This window comes from Papilio xuthus, unplaced genomic scaffold (genome assembly GCF_000836235.2).
Source record: "Papilio xuthus unplaced genomic scaffold, Pxut_1.1 DF826945.1, whole genome shotgun sequence".
NCBI lineage: Eukaryota > Metazoa > Arthropoda > Insecta > Lepidoptera > Papilionidae > Papilio > Papilio xuthus.
This window is the reverse complement of record NW_013531704.1, coordinates 650,636-668,622: the sequence shown is the minus strand read 5'-3', so window position 1 is coordinate 668,622 and position 17,987 is coordinate 650,636. Positions and strand designations below refer to the sequence as shown.

The following is a 17,987-nucleotide window of genomic DNA, read 5'->3' as shown; positions in this document are numbered from 1 at the left end:
AATAATAATTCTAGTCATTCTCGATAGAAGAGTGTGTAATTCTAGTATCTTACTAATATTATAAATGCGACTTTTAATGCGTGGATTGATTTATTAGAAGATATGTCCTGAACAGCTGCATGGAGCTCGCTAAATTTTGGCATAGTAAAAAATAGTCTGGAAGAACGCATACGCTAGGTGTTAATTAGTTTTTCTATTAACCCGCGCGGACGGAGTCGCGGGTGACAGCTAGTATTTAATAAACTTGAATCGCAGATTATAAAATCATTGTAATGGATTTTTACTAGCAGAATATTTATACAAGATTCCTTTCACTCACTGTAAAAAAAAAAGTGTTGATGTATCGAATTATGTTATACTTAAATTTGCTTTCACAGGGGTTAAATAAAACGACTCGATAAAGGCACTCACGTTTATTCTTTCATGAAATATATTAAGATTTATTTTATAAACGTAAAAAAATATATTAAACACATAATAATATCAATATCACACTGAAAACAATAACAACCAATTATTTAAGTAACTTGTAAACTTAGGAATGTATTAGAGTTAACATTTATTTAGCCATCATTTTCAATATTGACTTGACTTCATCTCTTTAAACAATTTTACTACAAGTTCATATTAAAATACACAATTATTTAAAGTCTTAAATGACAATTAGTCACCAATTATAAATCTTAAGTCTCTTTTTGTGACCTCTGTTTGGATTCTATGATCTGCAAATTCACGACACGGACTAAAATGGATTTTTTATCATCATGTAGATTAGTTATGTATGATTGTTTTTGTATCTAATTTAATTATAATTAAAGTTTAGTATGTTTGAATAAACAGCCTTCTAAACCTTTAACTTCTTTTTAGTGTTTTTAATTCTGAAAAATATTTTAGTTGATAATTAGTTGATGAGTGTAGTTGTAATCGTGAAATCACAACTAAACTTGACCAAAAACTAAACTCGCTGGAGGAGCGCGACTATTTTCAACAAGGATTTTACTATAAGACGGGACATCTATAGGAAGGGTACTTTTGGTATGACAGAAAAGACATCAGACCTATTTCTTTTGCGTATTCATGTTCTCATATTTTTCTGTAAATTTTATATTCTTTTAGAGCTGACATACACGAATAGATTTAAGCAGTCAACGCAAATTCGATAGCACATTTAGCGGTCGTCTGCAAACTTCGGTCAGTGTATATCAAACATTAAGTACGTATTTTGTCGGCCCTGTTATAATTTGCTAATTGCACTTTTGTATTTCACATTTGGTAACTAAAAATATTATGACAAATGAAATCCTATTTTAGATATAGAAAAGGTCTAAGCAAATAAGTATATAGTAAATATTAAATTAAAAATTAACATCATTAAATGGCATAAGGGAATGTATCAAATTATCAAAACATCTAAAAAAAAACGAAACAAATAACGATATTAACATGCGAGACAAAAAATTCAAACATAAATCGACTAATTATATTAAAATATTGACAAATTATACTAAATGTTGCTTAATCAATTAATATGACTCAGAAAACTGGCCTAAATACTAAAATAAATACTTAGATAACTTGCATCAAATCAAAAATATACAATTTATCTTAAATTTATTTGTACATTTCATAATTTTGAGCTTCACGATTCGACTGGCCGTTCATCCCATTATATAATATAATTGTTTATATATAACTAACACTGGCATTTTACATAAACTGGCACTAACACTGGCACATTGTACATAACACTTCGTACATAACTCTATTATGTATTTATCATTAACATTCAAATTATATTTACAATTACTCTCTCAGATTTATGATACAACCGCTTTCATTTATACTAAGTATATAGTTTTATGTTCAAAGTTTTATAATACAATAGTTTAATAAAATATATAATTCTATTATTTCAAAAGATAGAAAGCATAGTTATAGCAATATAAACATAATGGTAGCAAGATCAGGTAATGTAGAAGAGAAAATGTACGTATCACTAAATACTGTATGGCAGAATATTCGATAGTCATTTTAAATGTTTATCTAATTAGGAATAATTTTAATAAAATATAAAAAGGTATGTTTCCTTGTGATCCTCAAAAGAAATTCTATTCTCATCCAGTCATTGGAACTTCTTCTGTCCGTTTCGGTACAAGACTTAAATCAAGAGGATTCTTCATAATGTCTTTACCGTTATCTTCATTTAAATCAATACTTAATTCTGGTTCAGAATCGCTGACTTCATCCCGCTTCGGACTTCTGAAGAGTACTGCAGTGGATTTTATAGATAAATCTATCGGCTGATCCTGTTCTATAGCTACGCCGGCTACGGCAGGGGAATGGAGCAAGAGATCACCACCATTGCGCGTCGGCCACGCAGGAACCCCAGGGGGAATTGACCTAAAGTTCTGTATTGCGGTCGGTAAAGGTAGAAAAGATGTACCTCTAGAAGGATAGCTCGGTGTAGCCGAAGCTGTACTAAAAGGAGAAGGTGGCAGCGTAGAAGGCTTTTTTCTCCGAAATTCTTTACTTTGATTCCTAAGCGCCTGCAATCGTACATCTTTTTCACTACATGGAGATGACGCTGGTCTAAAAATACTTAACCCGCTGGTACTCCTCGAGCTGTTATCATCTTCAGGATCCGCTGATGAAGCTCCGGAGTCGGATGGTGAGACGCTTTGTCTCGTTACTTCTTCGCTAAAGGGTATCTTTTCTGAACTCTTGTAATATTCTGCCAATGCGGCGGCTGGGAGCAGGTTCGTAGGTAAGAATGACGGATTGATGTTCGAATTAAATGTAGGAGGTGATTTACTCGTCTGCATTTGTTGTATATGCTGTTGCTGCTGTTCTTGAAGCAGGCAGTGGATTTTAAACCAATTAGATCTTCTTCCATATCTCGAACCGGACTTGGACATCCCGACGAGCAAACATTTCCGTAAGCGGCATGCTTTGCAGGCGGTTCTATTTTTCTTGTTGATGACGCACTCTCCATTATTCTTGCATTCCGATATCGATGATAAGTTGTTGTATGTCCGCCCGAAGAAGGACTGTAACAAGAGAAAATTCCAATTTTAATATATGTAAATTCATAAAGGTCGATTCGTTTTAGCGAAAAGATGACGATACTGATTTCTTATATGCGGTTGCATTAATTTAGCTTAAATTATCGACAGGCTTCCGTCGGTCTCTCATAAGAAATGGCAATTTATAAGCGTTACAGTTAAGGAGACCCTCGTATTGGTATTCAATTTACCCGGCCCTGGGCAGAATTAAAAACTACATTTTTCATAAAGTCATCATAAAGAGCATCGCGCTCGGTTCGAAATGTGGGTCAGTGCGAAGGAGGCCGTATCTCACGCTTAATATTGCAGAAGTGCTCTCGCGTCCTGTTGCGTCTTTGACGTAAGTAATGGGAGAGTTCTGAGGATTTTTTAAATATATTTGGATGTTACCCCGCTGCGACCGGCCTCGGCTCTTTTCTTAGCCAATTAAATTCGTACAAAAATGTAATATATGTGATTGTGTTACAGTTTCACCGAGCCTCGCCGGGGTCGGTGCGATTTTAGTGCTAAATTATGATCTGTCGTATTATTAATTTGGGATTATGACAATATTTTTTATTGCTTATTGCATTTGAACGGACCTTTTTTGTTTTATGCAAATGAACCTTTTAATTTGCATTTTTCTTTAACCTTACCTAATCCGCAAATTAACAAAATGGAAGTCGGTCGGAGCTTAATTTTGTGATGTGTGATGGTTAATATTTTAGTCTTTGTATTTAGTACAAAAACTAACTACTTATAAATTGGAACAAAATGACATACTAAAATTGATTTGGCACTGTACAGTTAAATTGCGTTCTAAGAATTTCAAGCTACTTTTAAATGTGGACAAATGGTCTTATTTGAAAGTTCAAATTACAAATATAGACGTCACCGTAGCCATACGAAGACATTGTCGACACCCACAGACAATATTCATAGCGCACTTAAAACCAGAATTCTAACGGTAAACTTAACAATTGGTCTAATTTAGTTCTTTGACTAATAAATTTTACTTACAAAAATTTGAACCAAAATTTGTGCGTAATTTAATGTTTTATTTTGTAGTAGCGACCGACTTCGTCCGCGCGGATTAAAAAAAAGTTTAGCCTACGTCACCCAGGACAAATGTAACTTCCCAACAGATTATTTTAGACAATTAATTTTTTAATTCATTTCAGTAGTTTCGGAGCCTATTCAATTGTAAATTATAGTATTTTTTACACGATTGATCAACAGTAAAATAACTTTTATGTATACAAAATATTAAAATATGACTTATCTTTAAGTATCTACGCATAGTCAACAGTGTACACAGAAGAAAATGACTTCAATGTCCAGTATGGAATGTAGGAAAATGTAATTTCGCGAACGCATATTATATGAGTCACTAGATTAGAAATTTGAGATATGCCTCTTCCTTATGGGTGCGGATCGCGGTAAGAGATAGAACCTCTAATTGAACGAAAGAGCCTCGTTCGTACGTGACTTGATTTCAGTTTTGTTATTACGAGAAATATTACAACGATAATTGTCTCTGGATATGTATTTTATGATGATGCTAACATCGCTTTATGACTCCTATCTGAACCACTTATTCCAATATCGTATAAATAAATTACTTATTCAATGTTTGATTTGTACCACGATATTGTAATAGTAATAACATCATTTTATAATACAACTGCATACAAATTCTATTTAAGTTTCAATAGGATTTCTTGGTTTACATTCTCATTTTAGTTACGTTAAATTAGGAAACGAATTATATTAATAATGTGTAAACTGGATTGCGAATAATGTTTTTTGAATTTCGAATTATTGTTATCTCTGTTATTTTAAAATAGAATGAAAGAGATAACAATATTTATTCATATACGTTTGTTTTAGTACCGACTATAAATACGGCACCTGAGGTCAAAAGACTGTAATACTATCACTTGGGTCAAATAAGACTAGTCAAGTGAATATTCCGGTTTTGAACAAAAAAAATGTGTGCGTATTAAACAAAAAGGCACACATCTTTTACTGTAATGATATATGTTCTAAGAATTCGTTTCGCGTAGGCGGGGCGACGATTCTCACGGCCTTTCGTATAATAAAATACTTTTTCTTCCGTAACAATGTGTTTGCGTATACTTTCTTACAATTTATGACTATAAGCTGATTGAAATTGTGTGATGACATATTATGTTTACGTAATCGTCACCGAAATTTCAAAATTTAGGACGTACTAAGAGTTGTTCAGTGTATGCGTCAAATAGTACGTTATCACGCATTTAGTCGTTTTGCGTTATGTCCGATTCTACAAATTAATTGTGACATAAATATTTTTATGAATGACATTTTCTATATCTGTCATCAATCTTGTTAATCACGATTGTTTCGTTTAAAAAATCTAGACAATGCTGAGAATATATCGATATTCTAAAACAACTGTCTACGAACGAGATTCAAATGAATAAATTAGCAATAAACAAAAGCCGTACTCAAAATTATTAGCATTCGATTTTAAGAATGGCGCCTGGTATTCGGACGTTCAAACTCAAGTAGTTTTACATATTTGACTTAAACAATAAGAGATTTATTAGTAAGTAACGGTCACCCGCAACATCGTCAGCAGTAATAAAATAGAGTTGAATATGCCCACCTGCAAACTTGACGTCAAAATCGTCAACAAACGCGGCTTTGTACAGACAAACAAGAGAAAACTAAAATAAAAAAATCGGTTTTTCGTCATCTACATCGCAAATATATGCGTAGAAAATACGACATTTTTCAATATTCACAAAGTACTTCAATATTTAAAACTGAACACATTTTAGCCTTTTTCTACTTAAAAAGTACGATTGCAGTTGCATATATAATCATCATCATCATCAGCTCACTATACGTCCCCACCGAGGGGCTCGGAGCCTACCCTAAGTTAAGGGTGATTAGGCCATAGTCAACCACGCTGGCCAAGTGCGGGTTGGTTGACTTCACATATATCTTTGAATTTCTAATAATAGTAGCATATATAATAGTTAATGTTAACCAGATAAGGTGTTGCGGTTTGTACTATTTTCATATTGTGCAAACCGTATCCGCGATGGTTTACAAGTTGGCTAACACAACTGTTGACATTATGTCTATACGCTTTAATATTCCGTAATCATTTACATTGATTTTCAACAGTTGTCAAAATCATTAATGTATGAAAGGTTACGTTTATTAACTGACCGTCAAATCAAACATTATATTAATCTTTTTGAATTTTTAAAAATAAAATCTTTATAACGAGAAAATATATTGTATTTTGATTTTAACATTAGTGATATCATATTTTTAATTTCCCGTAACAATTTACTAATTTTTATTAGATCAACACATCACAACTCGACACAAAAGCTGCAAATTATAATTAAAAAAAATATTTAATGACCATTTCCAATAAGTACATCTTTTCTGTATATGTAGTCGCTTCTGTTTCCGACACAAATAGTAGCCTATGTCTGCCTTCAGGCTATGTTCTACATCTATGTCGAATTTCAGCGAGATCTATACAGCCGTTCTGGAGATACCCCGTAACAAACATCCATACATTCGCATTTATATTATTAATATATAAAAGTAGTTTAGATAAAACTCAAATGAAGGCAATCTCATAGATCAGGGCAAAATTATGCAGAGCGCGTTACTCGTAAAACTTCTTAGATTGTTACGACAAGGTTGTATTGACAATTATACATCCTTTATGTTCGTGGTCATAAAAATGTAGGCTATGTTTTATAAGTAGCTTTATAGGACATCTGTCAAATGTTATTGCGGTTTTCTGTCTTTATTTCTCAGTAGTTGTTACTCAGTAACTTTCATACCACGAATGTACTCGAGTAATATGATTCAGTCTGCTTTTGACACTTGAAATGATTCAGCCGAGTGGCGTATAAATGTTGAGACAACTTTAACCAAGAGCATCCAAAACAGTTTAAAGTTTGTTTTCCTTAATTATGCAACATTTTTTCTTTATTGTATTATGAAATGTTGATAAAATTATGAGTTTTATGAAGCATAGGTTGCTTAGATTCATAGTTGAATGTAGTCGAGGGCGTATTTGAAGAAATTATGACGTGACTACTCGGTGCGCCAAAAGTTAACGTGAAAAGAACTGACTTTTTTCTAATGCTTAAATTAAATATAAGCGAATAGTCAATCTGGGCTCAGGGGTCAAGCACTCGACTTGAAATTTGCAGGTCCTGGGTTCGAATCCCTCCATGTATACCAATGTGTTTTTCGATTTCCGATTTACATATGTACATTTATCCGATGTTTTTACGGTGAAGGAAAACATCGTGATGCCTGCACATGCACATATCTGAGAATAAATTCAAAGTTATGTGTGAAGTCAACCAACCCGCACTTGACCAGCGTGGTTGACTATGGCCTTATCTCCCTTAACTTAGAGTAGGCTCCGAACCCCTCGGTGGGGACGTATAGTGAGCTGATGATGAGTCAATCTGTAGAAATTAAAAAAAAGAAACTGGAATACGTTAACAGAATAGAAGACACTAGAATTTTTAAAGATAATCCAGATTAAATATAATCGTATTTCAATAAAACATCTTCGGGATACAACGTTACAAACATATTAAACAAACAAACATCTCGATTTCTATTTAGATGTGAATAGACAAAGCTAAATATAACATAACAATTTAATCTAAATATTTAAATACAAGTCACTGTAGATAATTGATGGCTGCGCGGCTGTGGGTAGAATAAAAACAATTGTTTTGTGTTGTTAATGACCGCTTGGTGCCAAGTCCTCACGGTCGCGTACAACTCATGCCAACCTTTAAGCTATTCCTTTACAAAACATTACAAATAAATACAGAAGAATCTTGATAACTCCAATGTCAAGGGTGTTACAAAAAACTTTGATTTAAAAAGTCTTGATGATATGAAGTATTTGACGGGGAATTCCCAGTACATTTTACTAACTTTGACTTGTAAGTCAGACTTTAGTCTAAATTACGAATTAATGAGTAATATATACTAAAATGAATACGCAAGGAAATAATATTTTATTCAAATAACTAAGTCTAAATAATTTGAAATACACTGTAAATATGAGAATTGAGTGGAAGGGAGCGGTAATTTCGACTTACTGAATACTTCTACTTAACTAGATTCTAGTTATAAAGATTGCATTGTAATGTTTAGTTGTCATTTTTAGGTATGTTATTACTGATGTACACAATAAAATATATTACATAAACCATAAAAGTATGATGACATTCTGCAGCTATTTAAGTAGTACTTTTTGTTTGTAATAGTTGTAAAATAATTATTTTTGTGTAGTCAATATTAGTAAAATTATTAAGAAATATAAAACTGATTTATAAATAACTTTATATCAAATATTAAAGCGGTAAAATATAAACACAATCAGATATTTAAATAACACTGATTGCCGAATCATGGCCGATAAAAACTGTTTTAAAATAAAAAAGGCTAAGCCAAAATAAATTCATCAGCTTCGTTAAACTCTTGTTAATTTATTTTGAGTTTAAATAACAAACTAATGGATCCATTGGATATGTAGATATCTCAATTACATGACCACCGAATTACTAATTAGTTTTTGATAAAGAGATTAAATAAAATATGAAATGTTAACTCCAATTAGCTGTTGATTCGATTGAGTTATAAATTCCAATAATTATCTTGCCATTTTTATTTCAATATAACAATGTGCTTCATATTTGAGAGATTTCCAAGCAATTTGAAGAATCTTTTTAAAATATTGTTAAAATGAAAACAATAATAACAAAGTGATGACATACAGGGTGTCCCAAAAGGTTACGTACATAGGTAGGGGGTTGATAGGGGTGGTCACAAGGGTCACCAGAAAAATTAAATACAAAATTCCCCTCTGGGTATTAAAAAAAATTAAGGGCATTTTTTAAAAACTTAAAAATTTTACACCTTCTGGGGCAATTTTGTAACCGATGACCTACAAATATTGCTATATTTAAAAAAAAATCTATTATATTATCGTCAATAACCCTTTATCAATATGAAATAAAAAAAAACAATATAACTAACAAAGATTTTAAAGAAAATTAAAATTACATACATCAAAAAATTGTTATTCAAGTGACATTAGTCTGTTATGCATTTAAACGTATTTTAAACTTAAACTTAAATAAAAACTTAAGAATCATATTTACTTACGTATCAATAGCCTTGTAATAGAAATACATTTTTGTTTGTTTAATGTATGTCGTCAAGTACTTTACAAGTGCTTTTAACGTGTTTTATTAAACACGAGTGTATCTAATTTGATAAAGTAAATTTCAAAGTGTGATTTCAATAGATTCAAAGTGTGAAGTGAATTTTATCAAAACAAAGAGTGATATATGAAATATTACAGTACTAAGAAATCGGTTAGTGTTGTTGTTCCATGAAGTAACAGAATTAATACTGTTAGGAAGAAAATCCGACATTGTGCAGGTGTACTGGCACAACACTTCTTCTTCTTCTAGCTCTACAGCCCTTTGTGGGCCTTGGCTTGGTCCAGCAACTTTTTCCACCTCGGTCTATCTCTGGCCACAGACTTCCAATTTGCTATGCCCACTTACTGGCACAACACTAGCCTTAGTAAAATGTCGACGTTTATGTCCCCTCACTAATCGTTCTGACACTTGACTTTGCAAGAAGCGCGCCATCCGCGCCAAATGATCCTAACTAATAATATCTAAAAATACTTAAGTATACATAAAAAGTAGAATAGCTTGACGTTGACGGACGCTTTAAAATCACTCTTGATTTTTCTTAGATCTCAAAATATTGACTGCGCAATAAAAAGGATCGCCTTTTAAAAGCGCTACCCTATGAATTGATGCTTAGAAATGCATTTGTTTTATTTGAACGCTTTATTAACGCGCGATAAAAAGCTTCCTTGCCAATGTGGTAGGTAATAAGGGCCTAGCACGAAAATGTGCGATAAAGGTTCATTACGTCAACGACCAAATTTGTATTAGCGTATTGAGTGACAGCCCAAGCCGAGGTTCCCTCTTGGGGGCCATTGAGCCCCGTCACTCCACTCCATGGAGCGTCCACCAAAGCGACCTAAGAGCTCAGCGGCCTCCCAATCCTGTAATAATAACGAAGTACCGGCACGAGCCGAGGTTCCTGAGGGAGCCCTCGAGCTTAGTAACTCTTAAACGAGGTTTAGGCTAAGTGCCATGTGCGCTCGGCCACCTCAAGCCCAGTGAAGCTGTAAATGCCTCCTCAAGGCAAACAGTGGTAATTCAGTCACAAAAAAAAGTATAAAGTACAACGACAAATCATACAAATTATATATTTTGTCGATGAAGTGCAAAATCGAATATTGCAAATATTATTTTATCAATAAAACTAAAGATTTCTTTATGGTAAAAGTCCGAAAACAATTAAATTGAAATAACAGATGACGGATAAACGCGAGAGTAAAAAAAAACATCACGTACACTGATTTGCATAGATCATAAGGTCGGGCGTGTTGGTATGGGTCGTCAAGTCGACATAGTTACGTCGAAATTCTTTCTAATTCGAACTTCGAATCTGTTTACAATTATAAAGATGTCTATGAGACCCTTAAAATATGGAGTATTTAAATTGTCAAGTTAAAGATAATTTTGGAAAATATTACTTTCAAAAACATTTTAATACATCCGATCCGAGTCATTTAGCATTTTTATTTTAAATATTGCTATAATTAACTTACAACTAAGACAATTTTTTAGATGGATGGATGTTTTTTGAAGGCATCTCCATAACGGCTGTATAGATCTCGCTGTTGGCAAAGACGTATAATATAGTCTGGAAGAATACATAGGCTATAAATTTAATATTTTTTAATTCCTCGAGGACGGAGTCGCGGGCGACAGCTAGTATCATCATCATCATCATCATCAGCTTACTATAGTCATCACCGAGGGGCTCGGAGCCTACCATAAGTTAAGGGTGATTAGCCCATAGTCAACCACGCTGGCCAAGTGCGGGTTGGTTGACTTCACACATTGAATTTCTTCTCAGATATGTGCAGGTTGCATCACGATGTTTTCCTTCACCGTAAGAACGTCGGATAAATATACATATGTAAATCGAAAAACACATTGGTACATGGCGGGATTCGAACCCAGGACCTGCAGATTGCAAGTCAAGTGCTTGACTCCTGAGCCACCAACGCTAGTATAGATGTAGTTATTTTTTATATCATCCTATAATAAAATAACATGTCTTTCCGTATTCGAATCAAGTAAGAAGGAAATTCATTCATAACTTGGCACACGATTGAAAAATTTCTTTTCCTTATTCCGCGAAATACCTTGAAACGTGACATCATAGTATGAGTTGTTCCATGAATTTACAACGTAATATGTAACAATTTATTTTGTACGTGAGATCTATCGTATGCGTGAGAAATGGACCAAGAAATTTATATAACGTTTTTAAAGGTCAAAATTAGGTAAGTTAAAATGTAAGCAAAATGAACATATTCGCGAGAGCCTAAGTGCCTATTTTATCTTTTTTTAAACGTCAGATTTGACACATTAGTATTTGAAATTAACCAAATTTAATTGCGTTTATGTAAACAGAAAGTAAAGATTCTCTAGCACTTAGAGTATCGAGTATTGAATATCAATACTTGATACTCGATACTCAATACTCAATACTCAATACTCGGTACTCGATACTTAAATTCAAGTCAGTATGGACGTCAATTACTTAAAGAAATAAAACGTAAGTACTATTAAAATCTAATAAAAACAATGTATTATATTTCATTTATGTCACTAACACATAAGGAGATTAGAGAGAACACACTACAAGTGCCAATTAAATTCATGACAAGTGTCAGCCATATTGGAAACATTTTTTCTCCTTTAGCGCTCTTTAACCAAGTCAAAGTAATAAAGCCTTTTTCCACCACACCTGTAAACATGCTCATAAAATGCAAAAGTAAAGGATTTATGATATTTCTTCATTTTAATGAACTGTTAAGTTGTATCTTACAACGACTTAAAATACAAATCCGTGAATGAAATAAAAAAAAAGCTATAAACTTCTTTAGTTGCTTACGCGACTTTGATGTGAGAAGATTGAAAACAAATAAAACTTTTATTTTTTTGTTTTCATATTACACTAGCTGCCTTTCGCGCGAATTAAAAGACGCAATAAGTAGCCTATGTGTTCTTCCAGACTATATTCTACATCTATATCAAATTTCATCAAGATCGGTTGAGCCGGAGCCGGTTTGTTCCGGAGATACCTTCCAACAAACATCCATCCATCTAAACTTTCGCATTTATAACATTAGTAAGATTTAAAAATAATATTTGAAATCAACCTTCAAACACCTTAAAACAAAATTATAATCACAAAACTTTTATTTAATTTTTTTTTAACAATCCCATGCTTTATCTTAGTAATATCATAAATGAAAATGTTTAGATTCGGACGGAGTCGGGGTCGACAGCTAGTTTGTTAAATAATTAAAGGAATGTATGACATTGTCTGTATATTTGAAATGTCAATAATATTTTAAATATGTTTTTAATTATTTCTTACAAGTAAAGACTATAAATCGAATTCAACTTTAGGATTACAAATGATGTTCATTCAGAAATCAACTTAATAAATTATTAACATTTTAAGAAAACCGTTTTATATCAGAAGCTCTCAACAAACTGTACAATGGAAGTGTAAAATATGTATTTTCCATACGACAGACCGCCGCGTCGACTGTGACTTTTTATGACATGTCGAACAATATAAATAGTCATAAAAGCGAGGAAAGCGCGACGCGGGCGCAAGCGATTTGACAATAAAATGACATGTGGGCGGGGACCGCGTTATGCAACATGCGTTTAATTTTACATTAAAAAAATGTAGGGTTTTTTTTTAATTGTGTAATGTGTAAGCAAAGTTGAAAACTTTTTTTTTCTCTGTTTAATAAAAATATATTTTGGATACTTGCAAGAATTAATTATTTTCTATATTTACAGAATTACACTAGCAACATAGAGGCATTTGAAGTAATATTTACAAGTAGTTGTATTTTAAAATCAAATCTAATATTTCACCAAAACATTAGTAGAGAGTGCTTCTGTTTTGCATAAATACCCCATAAGACATTAAAAGAATTTGTCGTGTGTCAGTGAAGTGTCCCGTTCGCGGTCAACATCAAAATTCTGTTAATTAATTCAGCTCCTTCATGCGCCTCGCTTTTATATTTATTCACGTTTTATCTGTGTCGGGCACGAGTCGATAAAATGCCGACTGTATTATTACACAAGTTAGAAGATTTAAGAGGGAAATAAATATCTTACTTCTTAATTTTATAAATGCGAAAGTTTGGATGGATAGATGATGGATGATTGTTTTTAGGAGGTATCTTCAAAACGGATCGACGGAGCATGGATGTAGAACATAGTCTGGAAGAACATATAGGCTACTTATTTTTTTTTTAAATTGGCGCGGACGGAGGCGCGGGCGGTAGCTTGTTGAATATTAGCGATATTCTTTTGTTTATAATTCACGAACATGGGTCCTTAGTTCTATTTAAAATATTAAACAATTATTATTTATCATTAAGTTGATTTTAACTTATAAAAAAGGTTTACTTAAAAACTACGCTCCTACAGGTCGTATATTTTGAATATTGAATTTATATTATTAATATGAAATATTCAGAGTTTATTCCCGCTATCAGCTTGTATCTTAAACCAAAACGACATGTTTCGTAAGCGGGGCTTATGGTGACCATTTTTTATTGTTAGGGTCATCGGACACAGGCGGTGTCACATTGTACTTTTTTATAGATTGTCGAGATTTAGTGCCCTCAGTGTAAGGTGCGGTGATAAATTTATAGACTCTTATCACGTGGTAATGGAACGGCCGGGAACTAGCGTTTTACTCGTTTTGGGTGTGTTTTGGTCCGGTCATTGACTCTGTACCATATACACTTGTGAACTTAACTGTACTTTGCGAATAGTTTTATTGGCAATACGATTGTGTTCTAAAATTCCTTATGTAATTAGTACAAAAATGATTCAGAAAAACAAAAACTACTTAGACTTTAGTCTTGGACTTATACAAGCGCACCATGATAGCACGTCATGTTATCTATTAATGATGCATTTAAGTGATCTTTGTTTTTAAATATCTACCATAAAAATATATCAGTTACTATAAAAATTGTATGTTAATCCGCTTCAACTTTCACTCCGTTTAACGCGGTGATGGCATCGCCTTTGACCCTAACTCTTCACTAACAGACATTCTCGACAACGTGTATCCATACATGTATATTTCTATAGAGAATAGAATGTCCACACGTCAAGATTTGGTATTTTTATAGTACTGGAACTTACTTTAGAGATTTTAAAGCATTTTAAATCGGTACCGTAAATAAAATACCGACAGTCATAGCCTTACTAATATTGTAAATGCGAATGTTTGGATGTATGAATGTCTGTTAGAAGGTATCTCTAGAACGGCTGCAAGGTTCTCGCTGAAATCTGGCATAGATGTAGAAGTAGAGTCACAGGCGTCAGCTGGTAATGTTTATAAGTTTAACGTACCTTTGATCCTGTCAACGTCATCATCATCCCGTCTCATCATCAACCTACTATTCTACCTCCTACTGTCGCCACAGTTTGTATTCTACAATATATCTCTATCAACCGTCATATAACCTTCTTACGAATATCCTCTTTCATACAATCTGTCCATGTTTTTTTTTTATATTTTAAAGCCAAATAAACATTTTTGAATATGGAAGGCACAATTTATTTTTTATTAAGACTTAATGGTTTTACAAAGGATTTTATTTATTTATATACTTTAATAGCATTCATATCACAACGTAAAACAGAAAATCTTTTTAATTTATTCCATTATTTTTAACATAACTAATTGTTTTCGTCGCATATAAAATATGAAACATTTGTTATAATTTTTCGGCTTGTCAGTCAATCTATTGTAACTCGAGCGTGTCTTATCGATAATTAGACATCATGATATATCCAGCTGCCGAAACTTAAGTAGCAAATGTAGAAGACAATTTGTTAACTCTTTTGTTAAATTCTATAGAATGTTATGTGTTTTCTTTATTGATCGATATTTTGTGCACTTTATATTAAGAGTAAAAAAGGACCTCTGCCTTCAATTTGATAGACAATTTTTTTTAAAGAAAAATATTATCAGATTTTTTGTAAATTTACTAATATTTCTTTTACCATTCCAACTAAGCTGTATGCTTGTGCTAGGATTTGGTTTACGACAATAGTCGAATGGCGGGATTCGAACTCCCGACCTCGTGATCGGAAATCCGTATCCTTAACCATTAGGCTATTAACGCTTAATAATTAATTGTTTGTATCAGAATTTGTCGATTTTAAGTGTCAAGTATTCGTAAATCTTATATATAAAATTATCGTGTCACAATTTTCGTTCCCATAATCCTCCGAAACGGCTTGACCGATTCTCATGAAATTTTGTGAGCATATTGAATAGGTCTGAGAATCGGCCAACATCTATTTTTAATTCCGCACGGACGGAGTCGCGGGCGACAGCTAGTATGAACTATGAAATTCGTAGTTATCTTTATTTTGAAATATTGCAGTCTTGTAGTACTGCCAAATAAGATGAATTAAACAATCAGGAAAGACAATTTGTAGGTAAATTAGAGTCTTAACTACAACTGAGTCGTTCACAAATTTATCTTATTAATTAATAGATTTTTTATTTCATTAACTAAATGAAATAAATTATGTACTTAAATATATTTCTTTTAAATACCGATGGTTTTACTCCGTCCTTTAAAAAAAATCGTATTATTAATTTTAATGTTAAATTTAATGAACATTGACACCTCATTATAAGATTTCAACGCCATCTATTAGTTGTAGTCGAAAAAAACGAAAACAACGCTCAAGGCGGCAACAATCCTATCGGTAGCTGCTACCTCCTGTAATTAGAGAAATACTTAGATTGATATCTTCAGATATAGTTATGATTAATGATTAATAGCAAAGCAATATTCGGCTCGTATTCATAGAATAATGACAGCTCGTTCCGAACGATAATTGTCGAAAGCATTTTTTTATACAGATGATTGATAATTAAATTGTTTTTAGAGACGGTATCTTTGTGGAAAGGCGATATTGTATGATTATTTATCAGCATTTTCATCGGACTTTTAGTTGTTAATAACTAGCTGTCACATGCGACTCCGTCTGTACGGGACTTAAAAAGTAGCCTTTGTATTCTTCCAGACTATGTTCTATTCTAGATTTCAACAATCAGCTTGCACAGGGACTTTTAACAGTAGTAGAGCCCGCTTTAACATCTTCGCACGAATTGGCCCGGCTCGCCCGGTGAAATACCACGACCACACAGAAGTCAGGCGAGAAGTGGAAGCAATTCCGCGTTTCGTCTGATGAGTGAGCGTCCCGGAAACCTAATTTAGTCCTGTGTCCCTTCCCACCTTTTTTCTTATAAGGAAAGGATGGGAAGTGGAAGTGGACTTTCCGGATGAGAGGATGCATGGAAATGTTTTCTTTCTGTGCATCCTCTCCTCCGTCGATTAAAGCTAGGCAACGCATATGCAATTGCGTATGTCTATGGGCAACGATCACTTCGCTATTTCAGCGATTTCAGGTGGCCGCTCGCTCGTTTGCCACCGTATGATATAAAAAAGTAAATAATTTTTTTGTCAATTATTCTGCAATTAAATAATAATAATTATTTGATCTACATCATGACAAGACACCTTATAAATAGCGCTTAACCATGAGTTTCCAGTGCCAATTGTATTCCTTACAATTACACAATTTAACTAAATTAACCAACATTCATTGTAAGAGATTTTTTTTACGTAAGCTAGAAACAAGTTAATAAAATATCAATAATAAAAAATACTCAAATAACTTTCTCACATAAATTCCCAACAAACATTTAGAAAGAAATAACTTTCAATTAATTAGTCTGGACCATATTCTGCGGTAAAATTCCCATGTCTATCAACTCTCGTTTCATAGACGGCTCTATTAAACGGGTATTAGTTAAATTATAATCTTGTACATTAATAACTAGGTACAGTTCGGTTACAAAGTGCGTTAGTGACGTACATGGCAATTATATCGACGTCGACTGATACCTATGTTATTGCATTTATCGATATGAAAGACTAAACTGTTTCTTTGTCTATTGAATAGAAAAAGTACTTGTGTACACTGCTGCTAAAATGCTTCTTCATTTTATAATAAAACTGATAGGTACAGTTGCGTAGTAAAGTGTTAAATAATTACTAACTGTCATATTCAATGGTATTTTATTTCTATCGAGAATTTTTTATAGTATGTGTTTAAATGTCAAATATTACATAAATTGACAAGTAAATGGTAAAGAAAGAATAAAAAAATCAACAAAAGAAAAGACTACGCTTAGGTAATTACTAATTAGAGACGTTCCGATCTTACTTATATTTTAAACGCGAATGTTTGCATATATGGATGTTTGTTTGAAGGTATCTGCGGAACGGCTGAACGGATCTCGATTAAATTTGGCATTCATATAGAGCATAGTCTGGAAGAACACATAGGCTACTAATTATGTTTTTTTTTAATTCTGCGCGGACGGAGTCGTCGGCAACCGCTAGTATTAAATACTGCCAACTTTTAAGACGTAGTTTTATAGTATTGTAGTTACTTTATTATAAAGGATTTCGACATTGTAATACTTTAGAAGTTTCAGAGTTATATTTGATAGTGTTACAAATTATAATTAAAGATTGTTTAACACCAATGAACAGAAATACGGTAAATGGGCTGTAAAATTTTACGATTGTTAAATTAGTCATGGTCAAAAGTTTAGTTACCGATTGATAATAAAAATGTCCGTCATTAATTATAC

At 32.8% G+C, this 17,987-nt stretch overlaps 1 protein-coding gene across 1 annotated transcript in view; it reads right to left on the bottom strand.

Annotated features, from left to right (window-relative positions):
- Positions 1 to 510: 510 nt before the first annotated feature.
- LOC106121546 (protein embryonic gonad) overlaps positions 511 to 17,987 on the bottom strand; it is a 39,733-nt gene continuing 22,256 nt past the window's right edge. Inside the window, exon 2 of the mRNA XM_013317256.1 lies at positions 511 to 3,047. Within this exon, the coding sequence (XP_013172710.1) occupies positions 2,115 to 3,047 (933 nt within the window). The 3' untranslated portion in view covers positions 511 to 2,114. The remainder of the gene's footprint in view (positions 3,048 to 17,987) is intronic.